General features: G+C 56.8%; 3 protein-coding genes across 5 annotated transcripts; 2 read left to right on the top strand and 1 right to left on the bottom strand.

Moving 5' to 3' along the window:
* Positions 1-901: 901 nt before the first annotated feature.
* Positions 902-8498, top strand: STAC3 (SH3 and cysteine rich domain 3). Of its 2 annotated transcripts, XM_028111035.2 has the most exons (12): positions 902-1635; positions 2476-2542; positions 2812-3079; positions 3531-3628; positions 3850-3922; positions 4822-4919; positions 6499-6565; positions 6748-6797; positions 7099-7184; positions 7360-7411; positions 7499-7636; positions 8065-8498. In XM_028111035.2, exons 2-12 carry the CDS (start codon positions 2477-2479, stop codon positions 8161-8163), a joined length of 1095 nt encoding a protein of 364 aa, XP_027966836.1. In that variant the 5' UTR covers positions 902-1635; position 2476; the 3' UTR covers positions 8164-8498. The 2 variants fall into 2 exon arrangements, with proteins under 2 accessions (XP_027966836.1, XP_027966837.1); XM_028111036.2 differs by lacking the exon at positions 2476-2542.
* Positions 8499-15029: 6531 nt separating this feature from the next.
* Positions 15030-16594, top strand: COXFA4L2 (cytochrome c oxidase hypoxia associated subunit FA4L2). 2 transcript variants are annotated; one of them, XM_028111009.2, is made up of 4 exons: positions 15030-15086; positions 15467-15555; positions 16376-16436; positions 16538-16594. In XM_028111009.2, exons 1-4 carry the CDS (start codon positions 15030-15032, stop codon positions 16592-16594), a joined length of 264 nt encoding a protein of 87 aa, XP_027966810.1. The 2 variants fall into 2 exon arrangements, with proteins under 2 accessions (XP_027966810.1, XP_087881750.1); XM_088025624.1 differs by having other exon boundaries at positions 16325-16436.
* Positions 16595-17526: 932 nt separating this feature from the next.
* On the bottom strand, positions 17527-22536 carry SHMT2 (serine hydroxymethyltransferase 2). Its single transcript, XM_028110986.2, has 12 exons — positions 22402-22536; positions 21202-21399; positions 20616-20695; positions 20245-20445; positions 19896-19977; positions 19637-19759; positions 19369-19508; positions 18855-19020; positions 18564-18663; positions 18321-18476; positions 18132-18239; positions 17527-17998 (listed from the first exon to the last, which is right to left on the bottom strand). The coding sequence occupies exons 1-12, from the start codon at positions 22432-22434 to the stop codon at positions 17871-17873; spliced, it is 1515 nt and encodes a 504-aa protein (XP_027966787.1). The 5' UTR covers positions 22435-22536; the 3' UTR covers positions 17527-17870.
* Between the last annotated feature and the right edge of the window lie 254 nt (positions 22537-22790).

The following is a 22790-nucleotide window of genomic DNA, read 5'->3' as shown; positions in this document are numbered from 1 at the left end:
ATTGGGTGTTGCGTGGCAGAACAGAAGTGGATGTTTTTATAATAAAAGCTACATCAGTTGAACTTGCAGTGCCAAGATGCCATATTATCCAGGCATGCTCAGCAGTCTCTGTCCTATGCAACTGAAGAAAGGTGAAAAGCAGACATTCCCTACCCCGCATGGACGGAGCTTTTCCTCTCTCTGCAGCTTCTCAAAGCTAGCCCTGTTGTGCAGCCTATCAGACCGGGGCCATTAAGAGCCATCCAGCAGCCCCTATTCAATCTCACCCACCCCTTAAAGAAAGTAAAAGAGTAGTGACAGAAATGACAAAGCACATTACCCTGGAAATCTCTCGGGTTTGGGTAGCAGTATCTCTAGCCAGGCTCCTCTGAGGCTTGTCTGACCCAACCTCCAACGTAATCCTTTACTTACAGATACAAGGGATAAAGCAGCACTACATGACCACATCCAAATGGCTGTCCTCCGAGATGGGAGTATCTTCTCTTTCAGCCATGTCATAGCCCAGAGTAGGAGAAGGCTGCATCCCTGTGAGATAACCATGCCAGATACCTCACTGACCCATAAGTTCATATGCCGGGGCATCGGATGAGGGAGACAGAATCAGGGAATCCCAATGATTTCGGAAGTGTGGGGCTTGACTATCTTACCTCCAGAAGTTTGCAGGCCTCGTGGGGAGGCAGATGTTATTTAGAGAAGATAACCCCCGCCCCCTGCCATGTGGTAGCTATTGTCTTCTGTCCAGTGGGAACGAGATCATCTCTACGCTACCCCAGAGTCCCTCAGACAGAAGTCCCAGCCTGGATTTTTTCAGTAGCTCTTAGATTTCCCTTCACCCTGAGGACAAGATTTTAGAAGGGGGGTGGGGGGATGTTCCTGGGGGCACTGGAGGGAATAAAGCAGTACTCTGCATGTTCTTCACTCCCTTTCAGGATGGCAGCGAGGTACCCCTCCAACTACCCATGGATAAGGATGCAATCTAGAGTGGCTGGTAGGAAGCCTCTGAGAACTGAAATTCTTCTTTCTTCACCAGTTCCTAGCCCTTTCCTTCCTAAAGGTCTGAGGTAGAGGTAGATCAATGTTTGAGGGTGTAAAAACACATGGCCGCAGGAAAGACAATGGCTGAAAAATCAAAAGCTAGTTCCTTAAGTAGGTCCAGGGAAGGTAGAATTGGAGAGATGTTTGGACTGTGGAGAAAGCTGTTTACAATTTCATCTTTACCTTCAGTCATCCAAAATCACCTAAATGAGTATGCAGCATGAACAGACACTGTCCCTTCTTGAATTTAGCTAGAACTGACCTGTACACCATAGATAAAAAACCAGGGCATAGCAGCTCTGGGGGATGGGAGGAGTTAGGGTCCAGCCCAGCCCAGACCTCCCCGTGTCCAATTTCTCTGTGTCAGCTGTGTCGCTCAGCTGTCCACTTTCCTCCAGCCCTGTCATTTCAGCTCTGACACCAAGGCGAGAGACTGGGAGGTCTACAAATAACGTCTGGGTAGCCGGTGTGAGTACAGAGGGTACTGGGGGGGCTTAGCCCCCAAGGAAGAGGACCAGTCCTCCCCCAGCACCACCATCAAGACCCCAGGGGCTCCCTCTTCCCTCCACAGACTGTGGACTGACTTAGGGAATCCCAAACGTAAGTTGCCTCTTCATCCTCTGTCCATTGCCAGAACTGCTCCCCGCAGCTTCCCCAATCTGTAGCCTATTCAGTGTCTTCGTTCCTCTCTTGCCTGTGAGTAGTTAGGGTTTTAGGAGTGAAATTATGACTCCAGGACAAGAGCTAGGATTGGAGGGTGGGGTGGGGGTGGGGTCAAGGGAATGGAGTAGTAAGGGAAGGAAAGGCTCATATTACTCTGAAAACTTAAAATAGCTGAGGACTGAAGCAGGCTGGGAACTAGGCCCCGGGCCCCCCGGACTCAAGAAAGGGGCTGGGGTGAACAAATGCCCCAGCCCATCCCTCCAAGCATGCTCTTGGACACACACATTAAACCTCTTGAAGAAAGGGGATCTGGGAAGATGTGTGTCACATCTCTCTTGCCCACAGATTCCCAGGAGAAACAAACCAGGGAAAATCCCTAAACCATGCAGCTCTGAGCACTGTGTTGGGGCTGGAAACTCGGGTGGCCCTGTAGGGGCCTCAAACTGTGTATCAGTTTGAGGAACTGGTTGGGAAGTTCTTTGGTCTGTTGCTTTTTTCTCTGGACCTCCATGGAATCTTTCTGTCGATAAGCCTGTGAAAGGATTTCTGTTTAACCAAGTTTCTCCCAAAGTCTCCCATTCAAGGACCACCCTACAGTGAGGACCTCCATGGAATCTTTCTGTCGATAAGCCTGTGAAAGGATTTCTGTTTAACCAAGTTTCTCCCAAAGTCTCCCATTCAAGGACCACCCTACAGTGAGGGACAGGAATTAGGACAGGGACAGGGAAGAATGGCAGTCAGGGATTAGATTTCATAGTGGGGTCCAACCTCTTGCAGGATGACAGAAAAGGAGGTGCTGGAGTCTCCTAAGCCCTCCTTGCCAGCAGAGACTCGGCAAAGTGGGGTGAGTCTGGGCCTGTGATCACCTGGTGTGGGGAGCTGGGAAGCCACCGCAGCCCTTGAATGTTTGAATTGATCTCACTTGTATGTGACTCATCCATCGTCAGAATGCTAGCCAGCACCTGCAGCCCCCAATACCTCCTAATCCTGGGGTGTGCCCCTTGCCCACGCTAGAAAATGTTTAGTTAGCTTCAGCCTTACCTGCTGTAGAGAGCATGACAGTTCTTTTAACTTTGGGTTTCCTCCCCTCCCCTCCCCCATTCCCGCCCTCAGCTACAGCGGCTGAAGCAGTTATTCAGGAAGGAACCTCCGGGGACAAAGGAGATGGAGCTTCCCCCAGAGCCCCAGGCCAATGGGGAGGCAGTGGGAGCTGGGGGTGGGCCCATCTACTACATCTATGAGGAAGAGGAGGAAGAAGAGGAGGAGGAGGAGGAACCACCCCCAGAACCTCCCAAGCTTGTCAATGACAAGCCTCACAAATTCAAAGATCATTTCTTCAAGAAGCCCAAGTTCTGTGATGTCTGTGCCCGGATGATTGTGCGTGAGTCACGAAGGGAAGTGGAGAGAGAGTGATGTTGAAGGGAGGAGGCAGCGGGGGAACGGGCTCAGGAGAGGAGCATTTGTATAGCAGGCAGGCTGGGGCAAGAAGTGGCTTTAAGAAAACACTATTAGAGGTGTGCCTGGGGGGGCTCAGTCAGTATCCGACTCTTGATTTCAGCTCAGGTCGAAATCTCAGTGTCTTGAGTTTGAGCCCATGGGGAGCTCCCAGTTCAGCAGGGAATCTGCTTGTCCCTCTCCCTCTGTTACTTCCCTGCCTGCACACTCTCTCTCTCTCTCAAATAAATAATCTTTAAAAAATAAAAACAACACTATTAGAAACTGAGAGTGTTGGGTCCTAGACGGAAAAGGGACCTGAGAGCTAGAGTAGCAGCACTGGTACAAAGGGAAGGGGAAATCAAGAACCTCACCCAAACGTTCTTCCCTCTCCCAAGTCAACAACAAATTTGGGCTCCGCTGTAAGAACTGCAAAACTAACATCCATGAACACTGTCAGTCCTATGTGGAGATGCAGAGATGCTTCGGCAAGATCGTGAGTAGGCTCTGGGGAGCGAGAAAGTAGAAGGGAGGGGACGTGTTGCCAGCTCCCCCCCCCCCCCGCCTTCCAGTCCCTCCCAAGTCATCACTTCCATTTCCCTGTTTTTTCTTTCTCAGCCCATCCCTTACTCTAAGAAGGGGCTGCACTCACAGGAGAGATGGGGTTCTGGGCCATACCCTGCTGCCTCTAATGCTTTCTTCCATCCCACCCTACAGCCGCCTGGTTTCCGTCGGGCCTATAGCTCCCCACTCTACAGCAACCAGCAGTATGCTTGTGTCAAAGATCTCTGTAAGTGCTCCACGTGGGACCCAAGGAGAAGGGCAAACCTAGAGATGGTTCCAGCACCACCTCTAGATTTGGAAGCCAAATTCTGAAACAGAAAGATTCTGTTTCCCATAGTTCTCTCTCAACCTAATATTTTAGCCAACTTGAATACAGAGTCAAATGTTCCTGTTTCAATAGCCGAGGGAGATAAGATTTAGCGAGGGCTCTACATAGCTAACAGGAGGCTGAGACAAGACTGAAACCTTCATCTGCCTAGCTTCAAAATCTGGGCTCTTCCTCTGTAAAACTATTTCTAAGCAAGAACAAGGATTCTTGACTGTCCTTGTTACAGAGTAATACCAGTCTCAGGGCTAGACCAAGAGCTGTGGGCTTCCTGGGCAGGTTCATAATTCGGCAACACTTACAAATTTGTTGACAATTTACTCAACATTTATTTGGAGGAGAGGCTGAACTTTATGAGGAGCATGGGTGGAAAACGGAAGAACCCACTGGTGGCAGCACCCCAGCTTGCACATGCCACTCAGTGGAACAAAAAAGCCAGCAGTTAAAGGACCGCTCTCCCTAGAAGGAGAATAATGATTGTGAGCATCCCCCAAATCCCAAGCAACTTAGTAGCAAGGTTGTCTTTCCAACATCATATAATGCTCTGCCTGGAAGCAGTGCTGGTATTTTTTTTCCATCACATTACATTTCCAGTGATGTTTTTAGAGCTCTTTATAGATTGATGACCTAGATAGGCCCAGGTGACCCTACCCTAATTACACACACACACACACACACACACACATGCGCATATCCATCTACTCAATCCCACCTCTCCCTTACTTAGAAGGTCTCTCTTTCCTCTAGCTCTTTCTCTGCTTCCCCAGTAATGGCTTCTTTCTTCTTCCCATTCCCACTAGCTGCTGCCAATCATAATGATCCTGTGTTTGAAACCCTGCGCACTGGGGTGATCATGGCAAACAAGGAACGGAAGAAGGGCCAGGCAGATAAGAAAAATGTGAGCACCATATTTTCCTCCTGAGGTCCCTCTGAGAGATTCCATTGAGCATTGGGTCCTGTCTCCTCTCTGGAAAACTGATAGAAGCTAGGGATTCTCTTCCCCTAAAATCACACATAACCCAACAGACACATTTTGCATGCAATATTAGAGGGCCTCAGGTTGAGAATTCCTGCCATTGTCTGGAATTCCAATTCCTGGAATTGTCAGATTAAGTACCATACCCCACTGAGGTCTGGGTCCCAGGCCCCTGGCATTGCTGGACAACAGAGGCAAGAACCATACTTTTGGATTTGGGGAAGCAAACCTATCATGCCAAGTAATCAGAATTCTAGAGCCATGAAGGGTCCATGAAGATCCATGAAAGGTCCATGAATATCATCTAGTCTGACTCATTTATCCTATAGATGAGGAAACTGAGGCCCCAGACTAGCAGCCAAAAGCAACTTCATTTCTTTTTGAAATAGAGTTACTAGATTGGTAATGGCACAGACTTGCATTCAGTTTGGCAAAGAATTTGTTAGCATATCTTTATATCTTTCTGGACCACCAGGATGGACTGATGTGGTTAACAGTTAGATGGAGTCCTAAAATTGGATGAATGACTGTGCCCAAAGGATCCAGGTCCTTTAGGGAGTGTCTAGCTAGAGGGAGATTTCTGATACCTTATAACATGATTTGGTCCTCAGTGCTCACCTATGGAGATTTTTCTCACACATGCAAATGAAAATATAAATGGTATTATCCCTTATATTTGTGGGAAATCTAGGAGGGGAAAGTTATACACTGAACAGTATATTCAAATATCTTACAGACTAGAAGAAAAGCCCAAAACCAATAATTTGAAATTTTGTAAGGAAAAATGTACATGTCTGTTCTTGGATCAAAAAAATCAACCATACAAAAACAGAACTAGGGATTGGCCTCAGAGTAGTTGATATGGAGGTTGGGTGCAAATTAGAGATTTCTGTAGAATGAACTATGATTTACAAGGCTGTAGCCATGTGATTTGACTGCTTCCAGAAAGGCAAGCACACTCAGGTTCTATTCTTTTAAGGGAATTATAAAAACTGTGCTGGAAGTTTTTTACACACTAGAGTATTTTTAAGAACAGACGTAGTAAAAATCCTGGAATCGGCATCATGGGGAAGGGGGTGATTTGAAGGGATTAATTAAGGAAGAAAAGACAGGAGGGACTTACCAGCTATCCTCAGATCTTTAAGGGGACTATGTTTGTTCTATATTGCTCCAGAGGCCAAACCAGGACCAATTATTAAAAGTTACAGGGAGACAGAATAGGTTTAATTTAGGGAATTGCCCTCAAATGGCATGGGCTTACTTTGTAAGGTAGTGAGTTTCTTGTCATTAGCTACATTCAAGCACAAATGTGGATGGTCCACCTGCCAGGGTGTTTTACAGGAAGCTCAGGCATTAGGCTGGTGGTTGAACTAGGTATTTCCTCCAAGGTTTCTTCCAACCCTGAGATCCTATTATTCTGTAGTTGGCTGGCCTGGCTGGAGAGCCAGGGCAAGTGTGGGTTCCCAAGAGAGCATCTTCCTAACTCTGGAACCCCCTCCAGCCTCTAGCAGCCATGATGGAAGAAGAGCCAGAGTCTGCCAGACCAGAGGAAGGCAAACCCCAGGATGGTGAGTGTCACCCACCTCCATCCCTAGAGAGGGAGTAGGGTCAGGGACTCTGCTGTAGTACAGGGGATGGAGGGCCAAAGGGTATGCCAGGTTTGGAGATCAAAGAGGCTCTGCAACAGAAGAATAAAAGAATGAGGGCTACCCTCCAGAAGCTAGAGACAACTTGGTGTTTCCCATCCCAGGAAACCCTGAAGGGAATAAGAAGGCTGAAAAGAAGACACCTGATGACAAAGTGAGACTCCTTTCTCCCTGCAGGGACCCCAGTCCTCTCCCCAACCCAGGTCTGACACCACTCATGGCCTCAGCAGAAGCTCACACTTACTCCTATGGCTTCCCATCACCCGTAACCTACCTTTTCCACCACCTCACACACATGTGCGTGAGCATGCATGCACGCAACAGAATCCTCTTAGTTCAGGAATCTGGAAGAGGGTTGTAATGTAGTATGTCTGGAGAATGCCCCCGCCTTGGACTCCTGCCCCTCAATGTGGGACAGAGGAGTCCGGAGACTTATCACCTCTTTTCACCCCCAGCACAAGCAGCCTGGCTTCCAGCAGTCTCATTACTTTGTGGCTCTGTATCGGTTCAAAGCCCTGGAGAAGGACGATCTGGATTTCCCGTGAGAGGCCTTAGGACTGGGATGGGGGTGTACCGGGAGTGGAGAGGGGAAAGCCTGGCTCCCTATGGGAAAGGAAAAGGGGGCACTCACGGCTTGGAGCCTGTTGGGGCTGGACCTGGGCCAGATAGGTAAGTAAGCCCCCTAAATCTCAGAGGCCTCTCCCTTCCTCTCCCAGGCCTGGAGAGAAGATCACAGTCATTGATGACTCCAATGAGGAATGGTGGCGGGTAAGAGAAATGGCTGAGGCTAGGGTGGGACATCATTTGACTTTAGAATCAGACTGAGAGACTGATTCTCCCTACCATCTCCTCCAGGGGAAAATAGGGGAGAAGGTTGGATTTTTCCCTCCAAACTTCATCATTCGGGTCCGGTCTGGAGAGCGTGTGCACCGTGTGACCAGATCCTTCGTGGGAAACCGCGAAATAGGGCAGATCACTCTCAAGAAGGACCAGGTAGGGGTGCCTGGGTGGCACAGTGGGTTCAGCAACCGCCTCTAGGTTTCTCAGCTCGTGATCTCAGGGTGGGAAGATTGAGCCCTGCGTGGACTCTGTGCTTAGGATGGAGTCACCTGAGATTCTTTCTCTCTCTCCCTCTGCCCTTCCTGCTTGTGTTCTCTCTTTCTCTAAAATAAATAAATAAAATCTTTAAAATATATAAAATAAATATAGATAGATGATAGATAGATAGATAAAGGACTAGGTAGCTCTGGTGCCCCAATCCAACCCCAGGCCCCAGGGTTCCTCGGCAAACCATACTCCTTGCAGATCTTAACTCATTAATGGGGCTAGGATAGACCTCCATAAATCCGGGGTCTCCTGCTCTCCTCTTCTACCTTTTCCCTTAATCCTTATCCTACCTAAACCTTTAATCCTTCATTCAGATCGTGGTCCAGAAAGGAGATGAAGCCGGCGGCTACGTCAAGGTCTACACCGGCCGCAAGGTGGGGCTGTTCCCCACCGACTTCCTGGAGGAGATTTAGGCGTGCAGGCGCCTGCTGACGGGAGATACCCATGCCCCATTCTGGGCAGGCCCAGTGGAGGTTGGGGAGGAAAGGGGCGAAAGCAACTATGCTGGATGGGGGAGGGGTGGGAAGGCCCGGCGGAGGGCTTCCGGGAAGGGACTGGTTCCCGCCCCCCTCCCCCGGCCTCGGGCCTTGGATACCTGGTGGGCAGAGCAGCCTCACCTGCAACTCCTCAGGCCCAGCCCGCGGGAGCTGGAGAAAGAACGCGTCTCCACTAGGAGGCGCCCCGGGGGTGTGGAAGGCGAACTGTCGAACGCTGCGAATGTATTAAAGTTTTGAAAAAGGTTAGAAAAGTTTGTTCTTTACCTGGGGGCCGAGTAGAGGGCCTGTGAAGCGGTGGAGAATCTTCCCCAGCTGTGTCACCTCACTAGCGTCGGGTAACCCGACATCCACCTGGGCTGAGGCCGGTGGGAGGTAAGGAGACAGGTGCGTCCCCGAGGCGAGGCCTCTGTTGTCAGTGAAGAAAGGGGAGCCTGACTGGAGTCAGGCCCCCGCGCCCCGGCGGCTAGAAGGACGTGACACCAGGGTAGGTCCCCCTAGCTCTTGGCGATTTAGCCGCGAGCAGCGCCCCTTACATTTTGGAACCTGGCTTCGTGCCGAGCTAGGCCGCCAGGGGGCGATGAAAGATCTCGGTTGGAGAGCGAGGGACGCGGCGGGGGAAGGGGGGGCGGAAGGAGAGAACCTGAGACACCGTGCGGGAGACCCTGGGCCTGGGAGGGGGTGGGGTGCGTGCCGTCTCCATGGCAACACTTCCTCAAGTCCTCTGGGAACCAAGCGAGCAAGGCCGGGGGGGCCTAACCCCTCCCGCGCGGCCCCGCCCCAGCCCTTTGCGACAGGTACCGAGTGAGAGGGCGCCGGGCAGACAGCAAACCGGCTCACGCGGAGACCCCCCTGCGGCGCGCCGTATGCAAATGTTATTGTTTGCATATGCAAATATGCAAATGTGCCGGCCACGGTCACGGTGGCAGGTGGCGGGGAGCGGGAAGGTGTGGGGAAGGGAGCTGAAGGATACGAGGAGTTTGGGGACCTGGGAGCGGACCAGTGAGAGGCAGCCTGGGGTGGTCCCTGGAGTAGGGCAGGCTGAGGGTCTGGAGCTTGATGGCGGATGGGGGAGGGTCAGCCCCGCCAGTCAGGAGATCCTCTTCTGCCCGTTGTCTGCCAGGCCTGAGGTTGGCACCGCCTAGCAAGGTTGGCAGCGGGAGCCCGGGCACCATCTGCTGCTGACTGGGGGAGGGCAGAGGCTCAGCTGGGCTGAGGAAGAGAAGGGCCCGGGACGGACGCGCCCCCCTTCCTTCCAGAAGGCTGAAGTGTGGAGGGGGTAGGAAAGCACACAGGAAAACCCATTGCGGAACCGGGTTCGGTTTCCTGTTCCCTTTGCCCTTGACTGTCCCGGACGCCTGGGGGCGGCGGCGGGGTCATAAAGGAAGCCTCAGGCAGCCCCCCTGTAATCACGCTTGGGCTGGAATAGGAGACGATCACAAGCAGTCCCCCTCCACCACCACACACAAATCCAGCCTTTTGCCCCCATCCCTCCTCGGGATACGCCTACTAAGAAAGGCGTGGTGGCGAGGGTCGGAGACCCGGTGCGGGGATGCTAGTACTCGGGTCGCATCTCTTCATCCAGAGATCTGAGGGACTCCAAACCAGAGCCCCTGAGGTCCTCGAGAGGGCCCCCCCCACAATGCAGAAGCAAAACCAATTTACTGGCTCATTGGGCGGTGATGCTAGTGTGGGGGTGCCGAGAAGCAGAGAGAGCTGCTGTTCTCCCCCTCTACACTCGGGGGGCACCCCCCCCCGCCTTGCGGAGCCGGCAGCTGTCCCTAATTAGAGCGGCGGTTTAATTGGATTTATCAGCAGTTAATAGGAAATTAAGCAAAGGGCCCGAGAGAGGGAGGGCAGGAGGAGCGGGGAGGCCGGCTGTGCCGAGCTGGAAGGACCGGTGCTTGGGGTGCCGGGGATGGGGACACGAGCCCAGGATCGCGATTGAGCCCCATGATCAGCACCCTCCCCCCAGTACTGGCCCGCGGGTTGAGCCCAGGCCTGCCAGCGGAGAGCAGGACTCATGAAGGAGGCAGGAGCATCAGCGCCCCTGTGTGAGCCCCCAACGCCCCTCACTCCCACAAACGGCCGCCTAGGTGATGGATGATGTTGCCACACGCAGCAAAGGTCATAAGTCTGAGCCAAGGAACGAACTGAATTGAAAACAGACTGGAGGAGGGGCCAGGTTACCCGGGTCCAGGACACAATCTGCACCCTACTCCTCTGCGGTACCCACTCCACTCTTAGCAAAGAAAGTACCCCTTACAAGTGGGAAGATTGGGCAGCACGGGGGAATGAGGGGAAGTCCAGAGAGACCATCCTTTCCACACCTGCCTCACGGCTGTGTGGGCAATCCTGGCAGCCCCTATGCAGCCACCAATGTCCCTCTGTGGCTCCCCACCCCTCCCCAAGTGCTGGGGCTGGGACCAGCTGGCCTGGCTGTTGTCAGAGTGGCCCAGGGTCTGCGCCACCCACCCTGGGGGCCAAGGAAGGAAGCTAGTAGGCAGTCAAGCAGGGGAGCAGGGTCCACAGCCCCAGGCATCTCCTGTCACTAAGACCTCATTATGTGGCTACGCTAACAAGGCCTGCTTCTAGAACCCCAGCAACCTCTCTGCCACACTCCACCACCGCAGAGCACAGACAGCAGCTCCTGCATGTGTGTGTGCGAACCTCTGAATGCATGGGGGTTGGTGGGGGGTCCCTCTGAGTCCCTGGAGATTATGGGTGTCTGTGCCTCTGATGTGTAAGTGTGTGTGTGTGCCTGTGCCCCAAATGTGTGAGGTGTGTATATCAGAGCACCAGTTGTTAGTGTAAGTTGGTATGTGTGCCCCGGTGTGTGTCTGTGCCCTTAAGTATGTATTGGTCGGACTTGTCCCCATTCTGTCCCCCCCACGTCTATGATTTTTGTTCGGCTTAGCCCCTGAGGGTCTAGATGTGCATACATGCTTTGGCTTGTCTATGTGTCTGTGCAATCTTCACGCCTGGGTGTGCCCCGAGTGTGGGCATTTCCGCGTGTCTCTGCCTGCAGGACTGTGTATGTGTGAGAATCACGAAGAGCCGCTGGTGAGTGTGTGTTGCCCTGGCATCTCTGCCTGCAGGTGCGTGTATCTCCGTGACAGTGCGGGGGCGTGTGCCCGGGTGTGAGCCGCGCGACAGCGTGTATCCGAATGACTGTGACGCACGCGCGCTCGTGTGTGCGTGTGTGCGTGTGTGTGTGTATGTGTGTGTGTGTGCGCGCGCGCGCGCCCGGGTAAGTCTCCCGCACCCGCCCCTTCTTCTCCCTATTTCTATTCCTCTCTCCTCTCCGGGCGGGCTTGGCTCCGCCGTCCGCATCATCTCCATCCATTATTGAAGAAAGAGCCGCGTCCGCTCCAATCACATCAACACCCCCCGCCCCCTCCGTTCAGCTCGCCCCGCAGCCCCTCTGGGTGCTGGGGTGGGGGGAGCCGCGGCGCGGCGGGGGCGCCGGGCGGGAGCGGGCTCCTGACCCCTTGCCCCGAGCCGGGCCAGGCACCGGGACGCCGGGGTCCCCGGCGGAGAGCGCTTTGCATAAACAGATGGCGCGGGCGTCTTTGTCTCGCTCGTTCGCTCGCCCCGCGGCTCCCAGCTCCGCGGCTGTCTGGCTGATGCAATCATGATCATCTCTCGGAGCCTCGGGACCCGGCGCCCTTAATAGCTGCAGAGGGGGTCAGGGGCTCCGGGGCTCCCGAGCAGATGCTGGGCACTGTGTCTTCCCTCCCGGACGCCCCCTCCACGCCCCACGGCTGCAGAGGGAAGACGGAGTCCGCGCCGAGGTGACGGGCATGTGGAGGTGACCGGGAAGTGTACCCGGGGCAGTGCCCTGAGGTGTCCCCAGGCTGGTCTCGTTGGACTGCTGCAGCCCCCCAGGGGCAGCAAGCTGGAGAATAGGAATAGAACTGGGGGATGAGAGGGGGGAGAACGAGATAAAGACAGAGACAGGTATTTGTAAAGAGAGACACAGAGCGCAGAGAGATGTAGAGGGAAGGAGAGACAGAGAGAGACACAGAAACAGATGCAGAGGGACAAAGCCTGGTAGAGGGGGCGGCAGAGGGAGAGACCGACAGACACAGCCAGAATGATAAGGAACAGAGAGACACAGACAGACACAGAGACAGACACAGAAAGACCGAGGTAGACAGGGCCGGAAGAAGAAAGAAGCAGAAAGAAAGGCAGCCAGAGACTGGGGCAGGCAGGGGCAGAGGGCAGTCTTAGGGCAGAGACCCAGCCCCGGGAGAGGGACAAGCCTGAACCTGTGGTGCCTCCCACAGCTGGCTAGGTGGCAGATCCCTCGTCCCCTCTCCGCGCTTGCCCCCGGCCCCACCTCAAACCAGAAGAGGGGAAGCTGCGGGACCCAATGCCTTGGCGGCGGGAGTGGCAGGAGCGGCAGGCGGGGCTTGGACCGACGCTCCAGGCCCTGACTTAACCTGCCCAAAACTGTGGGGCGCAGAGTCTGCACGACCCGACAGGGGGCGCCCGAGGCATCTCCCCTAAGAGCTTGGGAGCAGCTCAACCTCCAGGGGGCGCCCGCGCCTACAACCCCGGCAGCCAGCTCGCTCCGCCCAGCCCAGCTGCTTTTGACGAGCAGCGCCGCCAGCGCGCGGATTAGTGTCCCGGTGCGATTTAGCGTTCGGAATCTGGTCCCCACGGGACCCCAGCACGCCCCAGGCCACGCCTGATCCGCAGCTAATGACTTCTGCCGTCCCTCACGCGGCTCGGTCAGCGCGGCCTGAGTCTTTCTGATGGGAAAGTGCGGGAAGGTGGGGAGACATGGGATCCGGAACTCACAGAGTTCTGTATCCCAGCTCGGCCCCAGAGATCACGATCCAGAGATGGGTGGGGGCTTAGAAGTAGGATCGCAGAATGGCGGGGTCAGGGACTGGCACCAGGAACGGGTGCAGGGTCAAGGAGCCCTGGAGAGGCCAGAGCAGAAGCAATAATGTAATAAGGCGCTTGGAAAGTGGGGGCGGAGGCCCAGGGCAGGAGGAACAGCCGCGGCTCTAGGAAAGGAGCGGCGCGGAGAGTTCGGAACGCGCTAGACCCGGGTCACCAAAAGTCACAAGAAATGGTACAAGAGCCGGGGCGAGGGCGCGAGAAGCCAAGGGGGCGCGGCAGGGGGGGGGGCAGACGTCCCTGCCTGCGTCCGGGCGCCCCAGCTGTGCCATGCAGAGCCAGATGTGCAGCCCAGATGTGCAGCCCCTGGAGCTCGAGCTCCGGGATTGATTTTTAGTCCCGGAGACTGGAGGGCTGGGGGGCACAAGGGCCAGGACATTCCGCTCCCCGGCCGGGTCCTGGAGGTGCGAGTGCTCAGGGAGGGCCGGGCTCTGCGCTGCTCCAGGTTCTGACATCCCGTCAGTTCCCTTCCTCCGCGCCACCCCCACCAAACGCATCGCTTCGAGTCTCTGTCTCTTTGTTCTCGCCGTGTCTCTGACACTTTATCTCATTATCCGCCGGAGGGAGGCGGAGAGCCTGGGACCCCGCAGCCTAATTACAGCCGCGCTTGTCAGCGCAGGGGGCGGGGGAGGTATCAGCGCGGGGAAAGAGGGGGGAGGCCAAGAAGGGTAGCTTCCTTCCCTCTACACCTCTCCCCGCCCCGCAGGTCCAGTGGTGGGTGCACAACTCACCGCTGTCCATGCCACCACAGGGCTCTGGACCGGAGGAGTGGGGGAGCTCTGCCGGATTCGCCGGCGGCGTGAGAGGGAGGAAGATGAGAGGGCGGAAGTTAGCATGGCGGTGGGGAGAGGTGGTTAGGACTAGGCTCGGTCCCTAGGACCGCAGTTCCCCAACGATGATGGCAGTGAGCCTTCCCACTCCAGCAGCATAGCCGGCACTGAACTTGGCTGCAGAAAGGGAGGCGATTGCTCTGCCCTTCTATCTCCTTGTGTCTTGTTCTCTTTCCTCCTTCACCATCTTTTCTATCTTTCCTTGACTATTTCCCTTACCCCATTCTCTTCCTCTCTATCACAGCCAGAAACAGAGAGCCTCCTTGGGTGGCCCCGGCTTCATCCTGATGGGAGGGAGGCAGCGCAAGCAAGTCTATCAAAACCCCAAACTTAACAACTGACTTACTCTATCCTGAGCCAGGTTTAAAATACACCCAGCTCCTCTGACCTCTAAACACTATTCCAAGCCAACCACAACACAACTCAGAGAACTACCCATGACTAGAGGAGCTGGGGCTGCTTCAGTGCTGTGGGTCTGTCTGTCCCTCTCCTCCTCCCACTACACTGTGTAGGGAGACAGAACTAGGGCCTTTGGGAATCTGCCAGCTCCCTGGGGATTAGCTCAAGGGCTGTGCGGGAAGTGCTTCAGATGCCCTCACTGGTCCCTGGCCCCTCCTGGTCCCACCCCTGAACCCTCCACCCCCGCACTTTGCTTGCAAGTCTCTCTGTCTGACTGCCTGTCCCGCAGTGAGTTCTTCTGCCACCTCTGGATCCTCCCTCAGTCTCTTGGTCAAAGCCTGCATTGCCTCTCTCTCAGACCAGTTCAGAGCCCCAGGTGTGAGGGTGTCCCCTGGACCAGGGTGCGGCCATCAGAAGGAGTGCAAGAGCAGAAAGCCCTCTGCTTGCTGACACTTCTCCCGCTCGGAGCTGGGAACTGCGGGAGGAAGAGATGAGTGGGGGTGGGGTGAGCCTGCTGAAGCGGGGCCCCGCTGGGCCGGGCTGGGCCGGGCTGGGCTGGACTGACCCCTCCCCAGTCGGGGGCGGGACCCCAGGAGGAGCGAGGGAGCAGAGCCGCCGGGGAGCATCAGACGGCGGAGAGGCACTATGGCGGGAACGAACCTCGGGGCCCGCTTCTACCGGCAGATCAAGAGACATCCCGCAGTGAGTTCGGTCCCCAGAGCCACTGTATCTAACTCCTGATTCTCCCGTTTCCCTGGCGGGCCCCCAAATCTCCCAGTACCCTGCCTCTTGCCCAGTTCCCCCAGTGCTCCTCATCTTTCTCCAGCGTGCCCTCAATCTATCCCTGCAATATGCCCCGTGTCCCTTGAAACCACCTGGGACCCGCTCGCTGTGGGATGAGGGAGACAAGGCTGGAAATGTAGTGTGGGAGGTTCCAGGTCCTCTCTCTCCCAGACGGGAGGGAGTGCCAGACTTGGGTTGGGGTGGGGGCGGGGGCGGGTGCTGGCAGAGAAGATTGTAAAGGGCGCTCGGGACTGCAGGGAGGGGGCTGACCGCTAAAGTGCCCTCCGTCTTCTCCGCAGCTCATCCCGATGATCGGCTTCATTGGCCTGGGAATGGGCAGTGCGGCGCTGTACTTGCTGAGACTCGCCCTGCGCAGCCCCGACGTCTGGTAAAGGCCGGGTCTGGGACGCAAGCAGGGGGCCCGGGTGAGGCAAGGAAGGGTAGGAACGCAAGGGCCTCTCAGGAACAGTGCGAACGGGTGGTCTTAGCAGGGATCCCCGGGCAGCGCACCTGCGTGTGCACCGCGCGGCAACTGCAGGCTGCAGCCTGCAGCCCGCTCCTGACCCGGGCGGCGCCGGCCTTCCCCTCCACGCGTCCAACCCACCACTCACTCCTCGGGGCCCCAAACTCGACCCGCTTTGGGCTGCGGAACCCGCGCCGCTCCCGGCCCGGTTGCCATGGCGACGTGCTCGGCCGGCCGGAGGCCTTTAGGTACCTCCACCTCCCCGCCTGAGCGCTGGGGGTGTGGCCGGGTGAGGGGCGAGGGGCGCCTTTGGGGCTGGAGTGGAGCGGAGACTCCCAGCCCCAGCAAGGGCGGCGGGGGTGGGGAGTGGGGGTCTCTCGGGCCGTGCCAGGAGCACCTCTGGCGTCGGAATTGCAGGCGATCACTGAAACCCCAGCCCCTCAGGATCTCTGCTTCCTTCCCGCCGCTCCGCTCTGGGGGGTGAACCTAGGGAGGCAAGAAGCAGGCGGGAGGCCCTGGGTGGGTTGTCAGTCTGTCACCTGGCCCCATACTGACAGTGGCAACAACCTTCTGTTTCACTTGTCAGCACCTGCTAACTTGCCCCCACCCCTGTCAGTCTCTGGGAAATAGCCCCCTCTCCAGGATAGGACAGGGGTGTTGGGGGGGGCAGAGACCCTGTCACTTTAGGCCCCAGGGTCCTAGCTTCCAGAGAGGAAACCCTTACCTTCCCCCTCCCTCTCTGTAGCTGGGACAGAAAGAACAACCCAGAGCCCTGGAACCGCCTGAGCCCCAATGACCAATACAAGGTACCTCCTCCATCTGTTCCTCTTGGTCCCAGGACCACCCTCCCCACCCCCAGGCCATGAAGGGAAGTCTGGGGCACTCAGTGCCCCTTTCCCTCCTATAGTTTCTTGCAGTTTCCACTGACTATAAGAAGCTGAAGAAGGACCGGCCGGACTTCTGAGCTGGCTGGGGTGCCAGCGAGCAGTAAACCACCGTCAGCCAGTCAGCCTGCCCCAGTCAGCCTGCCGACTCATTTCTTCCACTCTCTGCCCCCTGCCCCCAGGGCGCCACTCTAGCCACCCTGCCCAGCTGCTGCTTCCACAGGCTTGGTTCCCACAGGAGGGGAGACAGCTCCCCACCCCCTTCCCTTGCTCCCGCAGCGGAAGCGCCTCTGACCCTCAGCTTGAGTCCCACGCGGGGGGGGGGGGGGGCGGGGGAGTGGGGGGAGTTAGGAGGACAGGCAGTGTGTTGACCCAAAAGGCTCAAGCCAGCCCCTCTGCCCCCCTACCGGGGCCTTGCAGGGTGTGGCTCAGGCTACGTGTTGAGCGTGGCCAACGTGAGCCAAGAGCAAGCGGAGGCCTCTCGGTGCCAAGTGACGTGGCAGGCCCCGCGTTAGGCGTTAGGCCAGGCTCTGGCGCCGCGAAGGGGCGGTGCTGCTCTGGCTCGACTGGGCTCGTCGCTGGCCGCCCTGCCTGCCGCCGCCGGGCCTGCCCTGGATGAGGCACCTTCGCCCCGGAGAAGCGCAGCAAGCGCCTCCCCGTGCCCAAGCCCACTGCTTCCCGGGCCAACAGGCATCCCCTCCCACAGCCTTGCACCTGGGCCTCCCCCTGCCATTCTGCCCCTCCCTTGCTCCCCTCAGTCCCCTGGGATCAAACAGAAGCAGCCGTGGGCAAAATACAATTTCATTTAACAAATTGAATTTGCTGCGCCTGCTAATCACGTCTGGTGTTGGCTCTGATCAGAGACAGAGAAAGGAGGCTGCGGCCCCGGGGGGGGGGGCGGGGGGGGAGTCCTGGTGGTGGTGGTGGTGGGAGGGGAGGGAGGAACACATTGAGGAAGACAAGTCACCACCTGGCCCAGGGGACCCCTCCCACAGTGAAAGGAGAGCTCAAGGCAGGATAGCATTTTATTAGATAAAAACAGAAAGGTGGGTGCCTACCCACCCCTTCCTCTGGCTCACAAGGGCAACTCCCCTCTCTTCAAGTAAGAGCAAGGAGTCTGTAACACTGAGATAATGGGAGAGCTCAGGGCAGAAAGCCCCAGGCTTCCTCCTTCTAAGTCTAGTTACAAAAAGAAATCTTCTCAGCTACAAAGTCCAGGATATAGCTGGGTCTTTCCCAAGGTAAGAGCCCTTCCCTCCTCCAGCAAAAAATGGAAAGATAGCTCTCCTCTCCATTGGCCCCGGGAGACAGAAGGAGAATAAACTTCAGTCTGTGGGCCTCATTTCCTAAGGGCCCTCAGCGCTCATCAAAACCAGGCATGGGGAAGGCCCTGGCAAACTGCTCCACCCGTTGCCTGAGGTCGGCCAGCCGATGACTTGTTTCTGGGTCCTTGAGCAGGAAGGATTTGAAATCCTGGAGTTTGGCTAGAGGGGGATGAGGAAAAGAGCGGTCAGAACTCTATAGAGAAGGCAGTTAGATCAGCGGGGGGGGGGGGGGGGGGGGGGGGGGAAGGGACGGATAGCATATGGCTGGCCCAGCCGGGTTCTTCCCACTCACCAGTCTTGCTCTTCACCTCCAAGCCAATGCTGACACCTTCATCTATAAAGTTCACAACTCTCCGGAAGTCATCCTCACGGAACTGTCGAGAGGTCAAGGCTGGGGCCCCTGGGAGAGAGGCAGAAGAGGATCAGCACAGTCCAAGCCCACCTGGCAGCCATCATTCCTTCCTCAAACCCCAGGTCTCACCGAGCCGCAGGCCCCCGGGTGTGATGGCACTTCGGTCTCCAGGACAGGTGTTCTTGTTGGCTGTGATGGAGACCAGTTCCAGCACCCGCTCAGCCCGAGCTCCATCCAGACCCTTGGGCCGCAGATCCACTAGCACTAGGTGGTTGTCGGTGCCACCTGAGGGGAGGGACAGTCAGCAGGGAGGGGTGAGTTCTAGGCCTCTGTCTGAGGCTACAGAGGCTCTCACCCACCCCCCTGGCTCACCAGACACGAGTGAGTAGCCTCGCTCTAGCAGGGCATCAGCCATGGCCCGAGCATTCTTCAGAACCTGCAGGGCGTACTCGCGGAACATGGGGGTGCAGGCCTGGAGATGAAACAGTAGCACCTGGGACCCCAAGCGCCACCCCCTCTGCCCTTCCCCCTCCAGCACAGTTGTCACTCCAGGCTTGACCCCACCCAGACACTTCCCTTCTATCAGCTCCAATTCACTTAGCAAGGAGCAGGGTCTAAGGCCCCAGGCCAATGCCCCCCCACTGCAAGAGTCAGCTCCCCAACCTGCTTTAGGGCCACAGCCACGGCAGCAATGGCATGGTTGTGGGGCCCCCCCTGCAGGGATGGGAACACAGCAAAGTTGATTCGGTCCTCAAATGTGTAAGGGATCTCCCGGCCAGTCTTGGGGTCCACAGCCCGCGTCCCCTTCCGGTAGAAGATGAGTCCTGACCTACGTGGGAAGTGGATGATTAGAATCTAAGTTGAGAAGAAAGGACGAGGGGTTGGGAAAGCAGAGGAAGCTGGCTGGCCTGGGCCCCCTGTGCTCTCGGGAGTCTACCTCAGTGGGGCCGGTGTGCAGGACTCCAGTGGTCAAGGAGAGCAGCCTTTCAGTCCCACCCCCAAACCCCCTAGCAGGGAACTGCCACCACAGGCAAGACAAGGGGAGTCAGCACAGCCTGCGCAGAAGTCCGCAGGGTTTCAGGTGGGAACGAACTCCTCTCAGATGCAGCCCGACCATGCCCCTGGAATAGGGCGTGAAGGCAGGGAAAGACAAGGCCTGACCTCAGGGGAGCCTGACCTGGCCCCTCGAAGGGTCTTGTGAGTAGTGGTCGTGACAACATCCGCATGCTTGAAAGGTGAGGGGATCACCTTGGCAGCCACCAGGCCACTGATGTGGGCCATGTCTGCCAGGAGGTGTGCCTTGACCTCATCACACACCTGGGCAGGTACAGAGGCAGGCCTTAGCCTGGGGAGGGCCCACACAGGCCTCCCCAAGACTGCCCCCCTTCCAAAATCTCCCCACTACCCGCCCTGGGAAGTGGCTGGCACACCAGCCCTCCACCAACCTCTCTCATGCGGGCGTAGTCAATGAGGCGCGCGTAGGCACTGGTGCCAGCTATAATGAGCCGCGGGCGGAAAAGTCGGGCAGTCAGTGCCAACTGGTCGTAGTCGATGAGGCCGGTTTTAGGCTGGGTGGACAAACAAAAAGCTGAAGCCCTGAGAAGGAAGCAGGGCAGCTCGCTCTCCTCCTTGACCCTGGAGGGTGCCCAGGACTCCAGCCCCTCACCGTCCCCAGTGGAGGGCCGCCAGGGCCCCAGCACTCACATTTAGCTTATAGGGCATGGACTCAAAGAAGATGGACGTGGCTGAGACCCGCTTGACATCAGACATGTAACCGTGAGTAAGACTGGCAGCGGATGAGAGAGAAGAGAGCTTCAGAAACGAGTAACTCCCTGACTTCACCACACCCTTCCCGCCCGGCTCCAAAGGCCCGTCCCTGGAACGCTGCTCCTCGTATACACAAGCCCCTGCCTGGTCCATTCCATGGTGAACACTGGCGACTAGGCTCTTCTCGTCCTCATCCACTGACTTGCAGGGCAGGGCCCACAGGAGGTGTTCCATAACAATGCCCATCCTGCCCACCAAACCCATCACCCACCCCATCCATACTCACTGGCCCCCATCAGGCAAGTCCAGCCCCATGATTCGGTCATGAGGCTGCAGAAGGGCTGTGTAGGCAGCCAGATTAGCCGGAGAGCCTGAGTATGGCTGGACGTTGACTCCCCACTGTGCAGGATCCAGGTCAAAGGCCTCCAAGGCCCGCCGCTGACACAGCAGCTCAATTTCATCCACTACCTCTGCTCCTCCATAATATCTGCCATGAGAAGAGGGTATATCAGGGCACACAAAAAGGGTTCCAGGATCCCCCACAACCAGCAGCAAAGGCCACTCCTCTATACACACTGGGAAGGTACAGGCAGGTGTCCCCCACGGGGAGCACCATCCCCGAGGCTGCCTTCCAGCCCTCTGGTGCCTAGCCCTCACCTCTTCCCAGGATAACCCTCCGAGTACTTGTTGTTGAGACAGGACCCCAGGGCCTCCAGTGCCGCTCGGCTGCAGAAGTTCTGGGGGGGGGTGGGGGGGGTTAATGTCAGAAGGTATTGAGTCCCTTTCCCTGGAGCCCCCCACAGCCCCTCCCTGCCAGAGCCCGAGGCTGCAGGGAGGAGCTGGGCTCTACAGAAAGCTCTGTTCATTCAGTGTTCCTTGTCAGGCCTGAAGAAAGGCCAGAGGAAGCATCCTGAGAAACCCAGCTGCTGTGACAGGTGTCCCCAGCAAGGCTACCTGTCCACTCGAACCTATGCTTCCAGGCTCCTCTTTCCTCTTGGGAAGGGGAAGGGACCAGACTAGATTACAGGGGCCCCGGACAGCTTTGGAAGCTCTCTAATGTCCCCATCCCATAATCCAGACTGGCCCTGCCTTTTCTTCAGAGGACAGTAAGAAGAGAAGGAGATAAGGCCCAGCAAGAAGGCCCTGTGTCTGAAAGGGAAATGTGGAGAAACAGCAGTACGATGACCTGTTACTTCCTGCACCCACTGTGGCCCATGCCTTAGCCTTGCTCCCCAAGCCCCACCTCTGAGGCAATGAGCTCCAGGCCACGACACTGCCTGTCCTTCTCCCTCTGCAGCAGCTCCCACATCTCAGGGTCACTGTCTGACAGACTCTCCTGGCCTGTCCAGCCCCTGGTTGCTTCTCCAGTCTGGGTCTGGGCCACCTCACTGTGCTGGCACCGGATGGCCCTCCTGACCAGCTGACCACATCTCTGCAGAGGCTAGGAGAGGAAAAACGAGAGTCAAATAAAAAGCATCCAAACAGTCTCCCAACAACCCTCAACCATGCTTATCAGGCTTTCTGGCTCCAAATCTAGCAGCCAGTGGTCGAGCCAGACTTTTCCAATTCTCACCACCCCCACCTCCGCCTTCAAATGCCAGTTCCAGAGCCCAGGTCAAGATCAATGTCCAGGGGGTGGTTCTGATTTGGTCCATTTACCTCACCTCAGAATTTCCCTCCACCTTGGCCCATGAACCACTCTGCAAAGCCATAGGGCAAAGTTTGTCCTCTAGAAGCCTATGTCTCTGGGGCTCAGGGTCAGTCTACTGAGGTTCCAGAACCTCCCCAACCCACAGGAACAAAAGGGTCTTCCTGCAGGACCTCAATGGCAGTCAGGGGGTTGGAGGCTGAGTTGGCAAAGATTCAGGCAATAGGCTGTAGGGGGTTTTCAGAGCAATGGAGGTGGCAGAGGAGACCATTAGCAGTCTCTGGGGAAAGGGGGATGGTGGTGGTGGGTAGTGGGGAGCCTGCTGGCAGGGAAGCCAGAACCTACATCCTGCCCGCTGTGCCCCCCACTCTTCCCATGTCCTTCCAGCCCACAAAGCCAAGGGACGCCTGATGTAAGTAGTGGGGCCGCGTTGCATCATCTGCACGGCTCAGAGCCGGCAGGAAAGACTCGGCTCGCAGGTCCAGTCCAGGAAACCGGCTTGTTCACCAGGGTCCACGGGGCATCTGGTGCAGTTCTCTCCTTAATGCCACGTGAAACGGGTGGTCGCAGGCCCTCGGGCGTCTGGTTGCCGGAATGGGGAGGGGCCCCAGGTGCTCCGCGGGCACTGGGGGTGGAGGGGTTCTCAAGGATTCCCTAGTTGCAAGTCCGCTCCCCGAGGACCAAAACCACGTGCGTGGAAAAGCCAGGAGAACCCCAGAGTTTGTGAATGGGAACTGAGGTAGGAGGGGAGCTCGCTTTCTATTGGTCACCCAATCTCCGAAGCCCCATTCTTACCCGAGTCGCCCAGAGCAAAGAGAAGGGCAGCATCGCAACCCGAGGTCTCAGGAGGTCCAGCCACCAACTCTGGCCGGGGTAACCAAACGGTAGGAAGAAGACCGATCCGAGAGCGCGTGCGCGAGAACTGCCCGGCCCGAGAAACCACCAGATTAAGGGGAGGGACCTACGCATGCGTGAGGTGGCCCCTTTATGGTCTCTTGGGAATTGTAGTTTTTTTTCCCCCTCCCTCTTCCGCTTCAGTTCCTCATCTGTAGCCCATGGTCAGACAGAAGCTCCTTGCCTGACAGAAAAGAGATCCAGTTCTGCACCACCTCCTCATTGTCCCGGAGCTTAGTGGGTTTTCCCCCCACTGTTGTCCAAACAACAACCATTTACTGGGTGCCTAC

This window comes from Eumetopias jubatus, unplaced genomic scaffold, assembly GCF_037043125.1.
Source record: "Eumetopias jubatus isolate StellerSeaLion01/CBP00866 unplaced genomic scaffold, mEumJub1_p1.0 scaffold_8, whole genome shotgun sequence".
NCBI lineage: Eukaryota > Metazoa > Chordata > Mammalia > Carnivora > Otariidae > Eumetopias > Eumetopias jubatus.
The sequence above is the reverse complement of the archived record's forward strand: the minus strand, read 5'-3'. Positions and strand labels throughout refer to the sequence as shown.

Bases quoted from the DNA above. Each gene is read 5' to 3' on its own strand.
- STAC3 (XM_028111035.2), top strand. From the start codon at position 2,477: ATGACAGAAAAGGAGGTGCTGGAGTCTCCTAAGCCCTCCTTGCCAGCA. The intron at 4,920-6,498 runs GTGAGCACCATA...AACCCCCTCCAG, and splicing joins GCCAGGCAGATAAGAAAAAT to CCTCTAGCAGCCATGATGGA. The intron at 7,412-7,498 runs GTAAGAGAAATG...CATCTCCTCCAG, and splicing joins CCAATGAGGAATGGTGGCGG to GGGAAAATAGGGGAGAAGGT.
- COXFA4L2 (XM_088025624.1), top strand. From the start codon at position 15,030: ATGGCGGGAACGAACCTCGGGGCCCGCTTCTACCGGCAGATCAAGAGA. The intron at 15,087-15,466 runs GTGAGTTCGGTC...TCTTCTCCGCAG, and splicing joins AGATCAAGAGACATCCCGCA to CTCATCCCGATGATCGGCTT. The intron at 16,437-16,537 runs GTACCTCCTCCA...TCCCTCCTATAG, and splicing joins GCCCCAATGACCAATACAAG to TTTCTTGCAGTTTCCACTGA.
- SHMT2 (XM_028110986.2), bottom strand. From the start codon at position 22,434: ATGCTGCCCTTCTCTTTGCTCTGGGCGACTCGG. The intron at 19,978-20,244 runs GTGAGTATGGAT...ATCCGCTGCCAG, and splicing joins GACTTGCCTGATGGGGGCCA to TCTTACTCACGGTTACATGT. The intron at 18,240-18,320 runs GTGAGACCTGGG...CCTCTCTCCCAG, and splicing joins ACCCGGGGGCCTGCGGCTCG to GGGCCCCAGCCTTGACCTCT.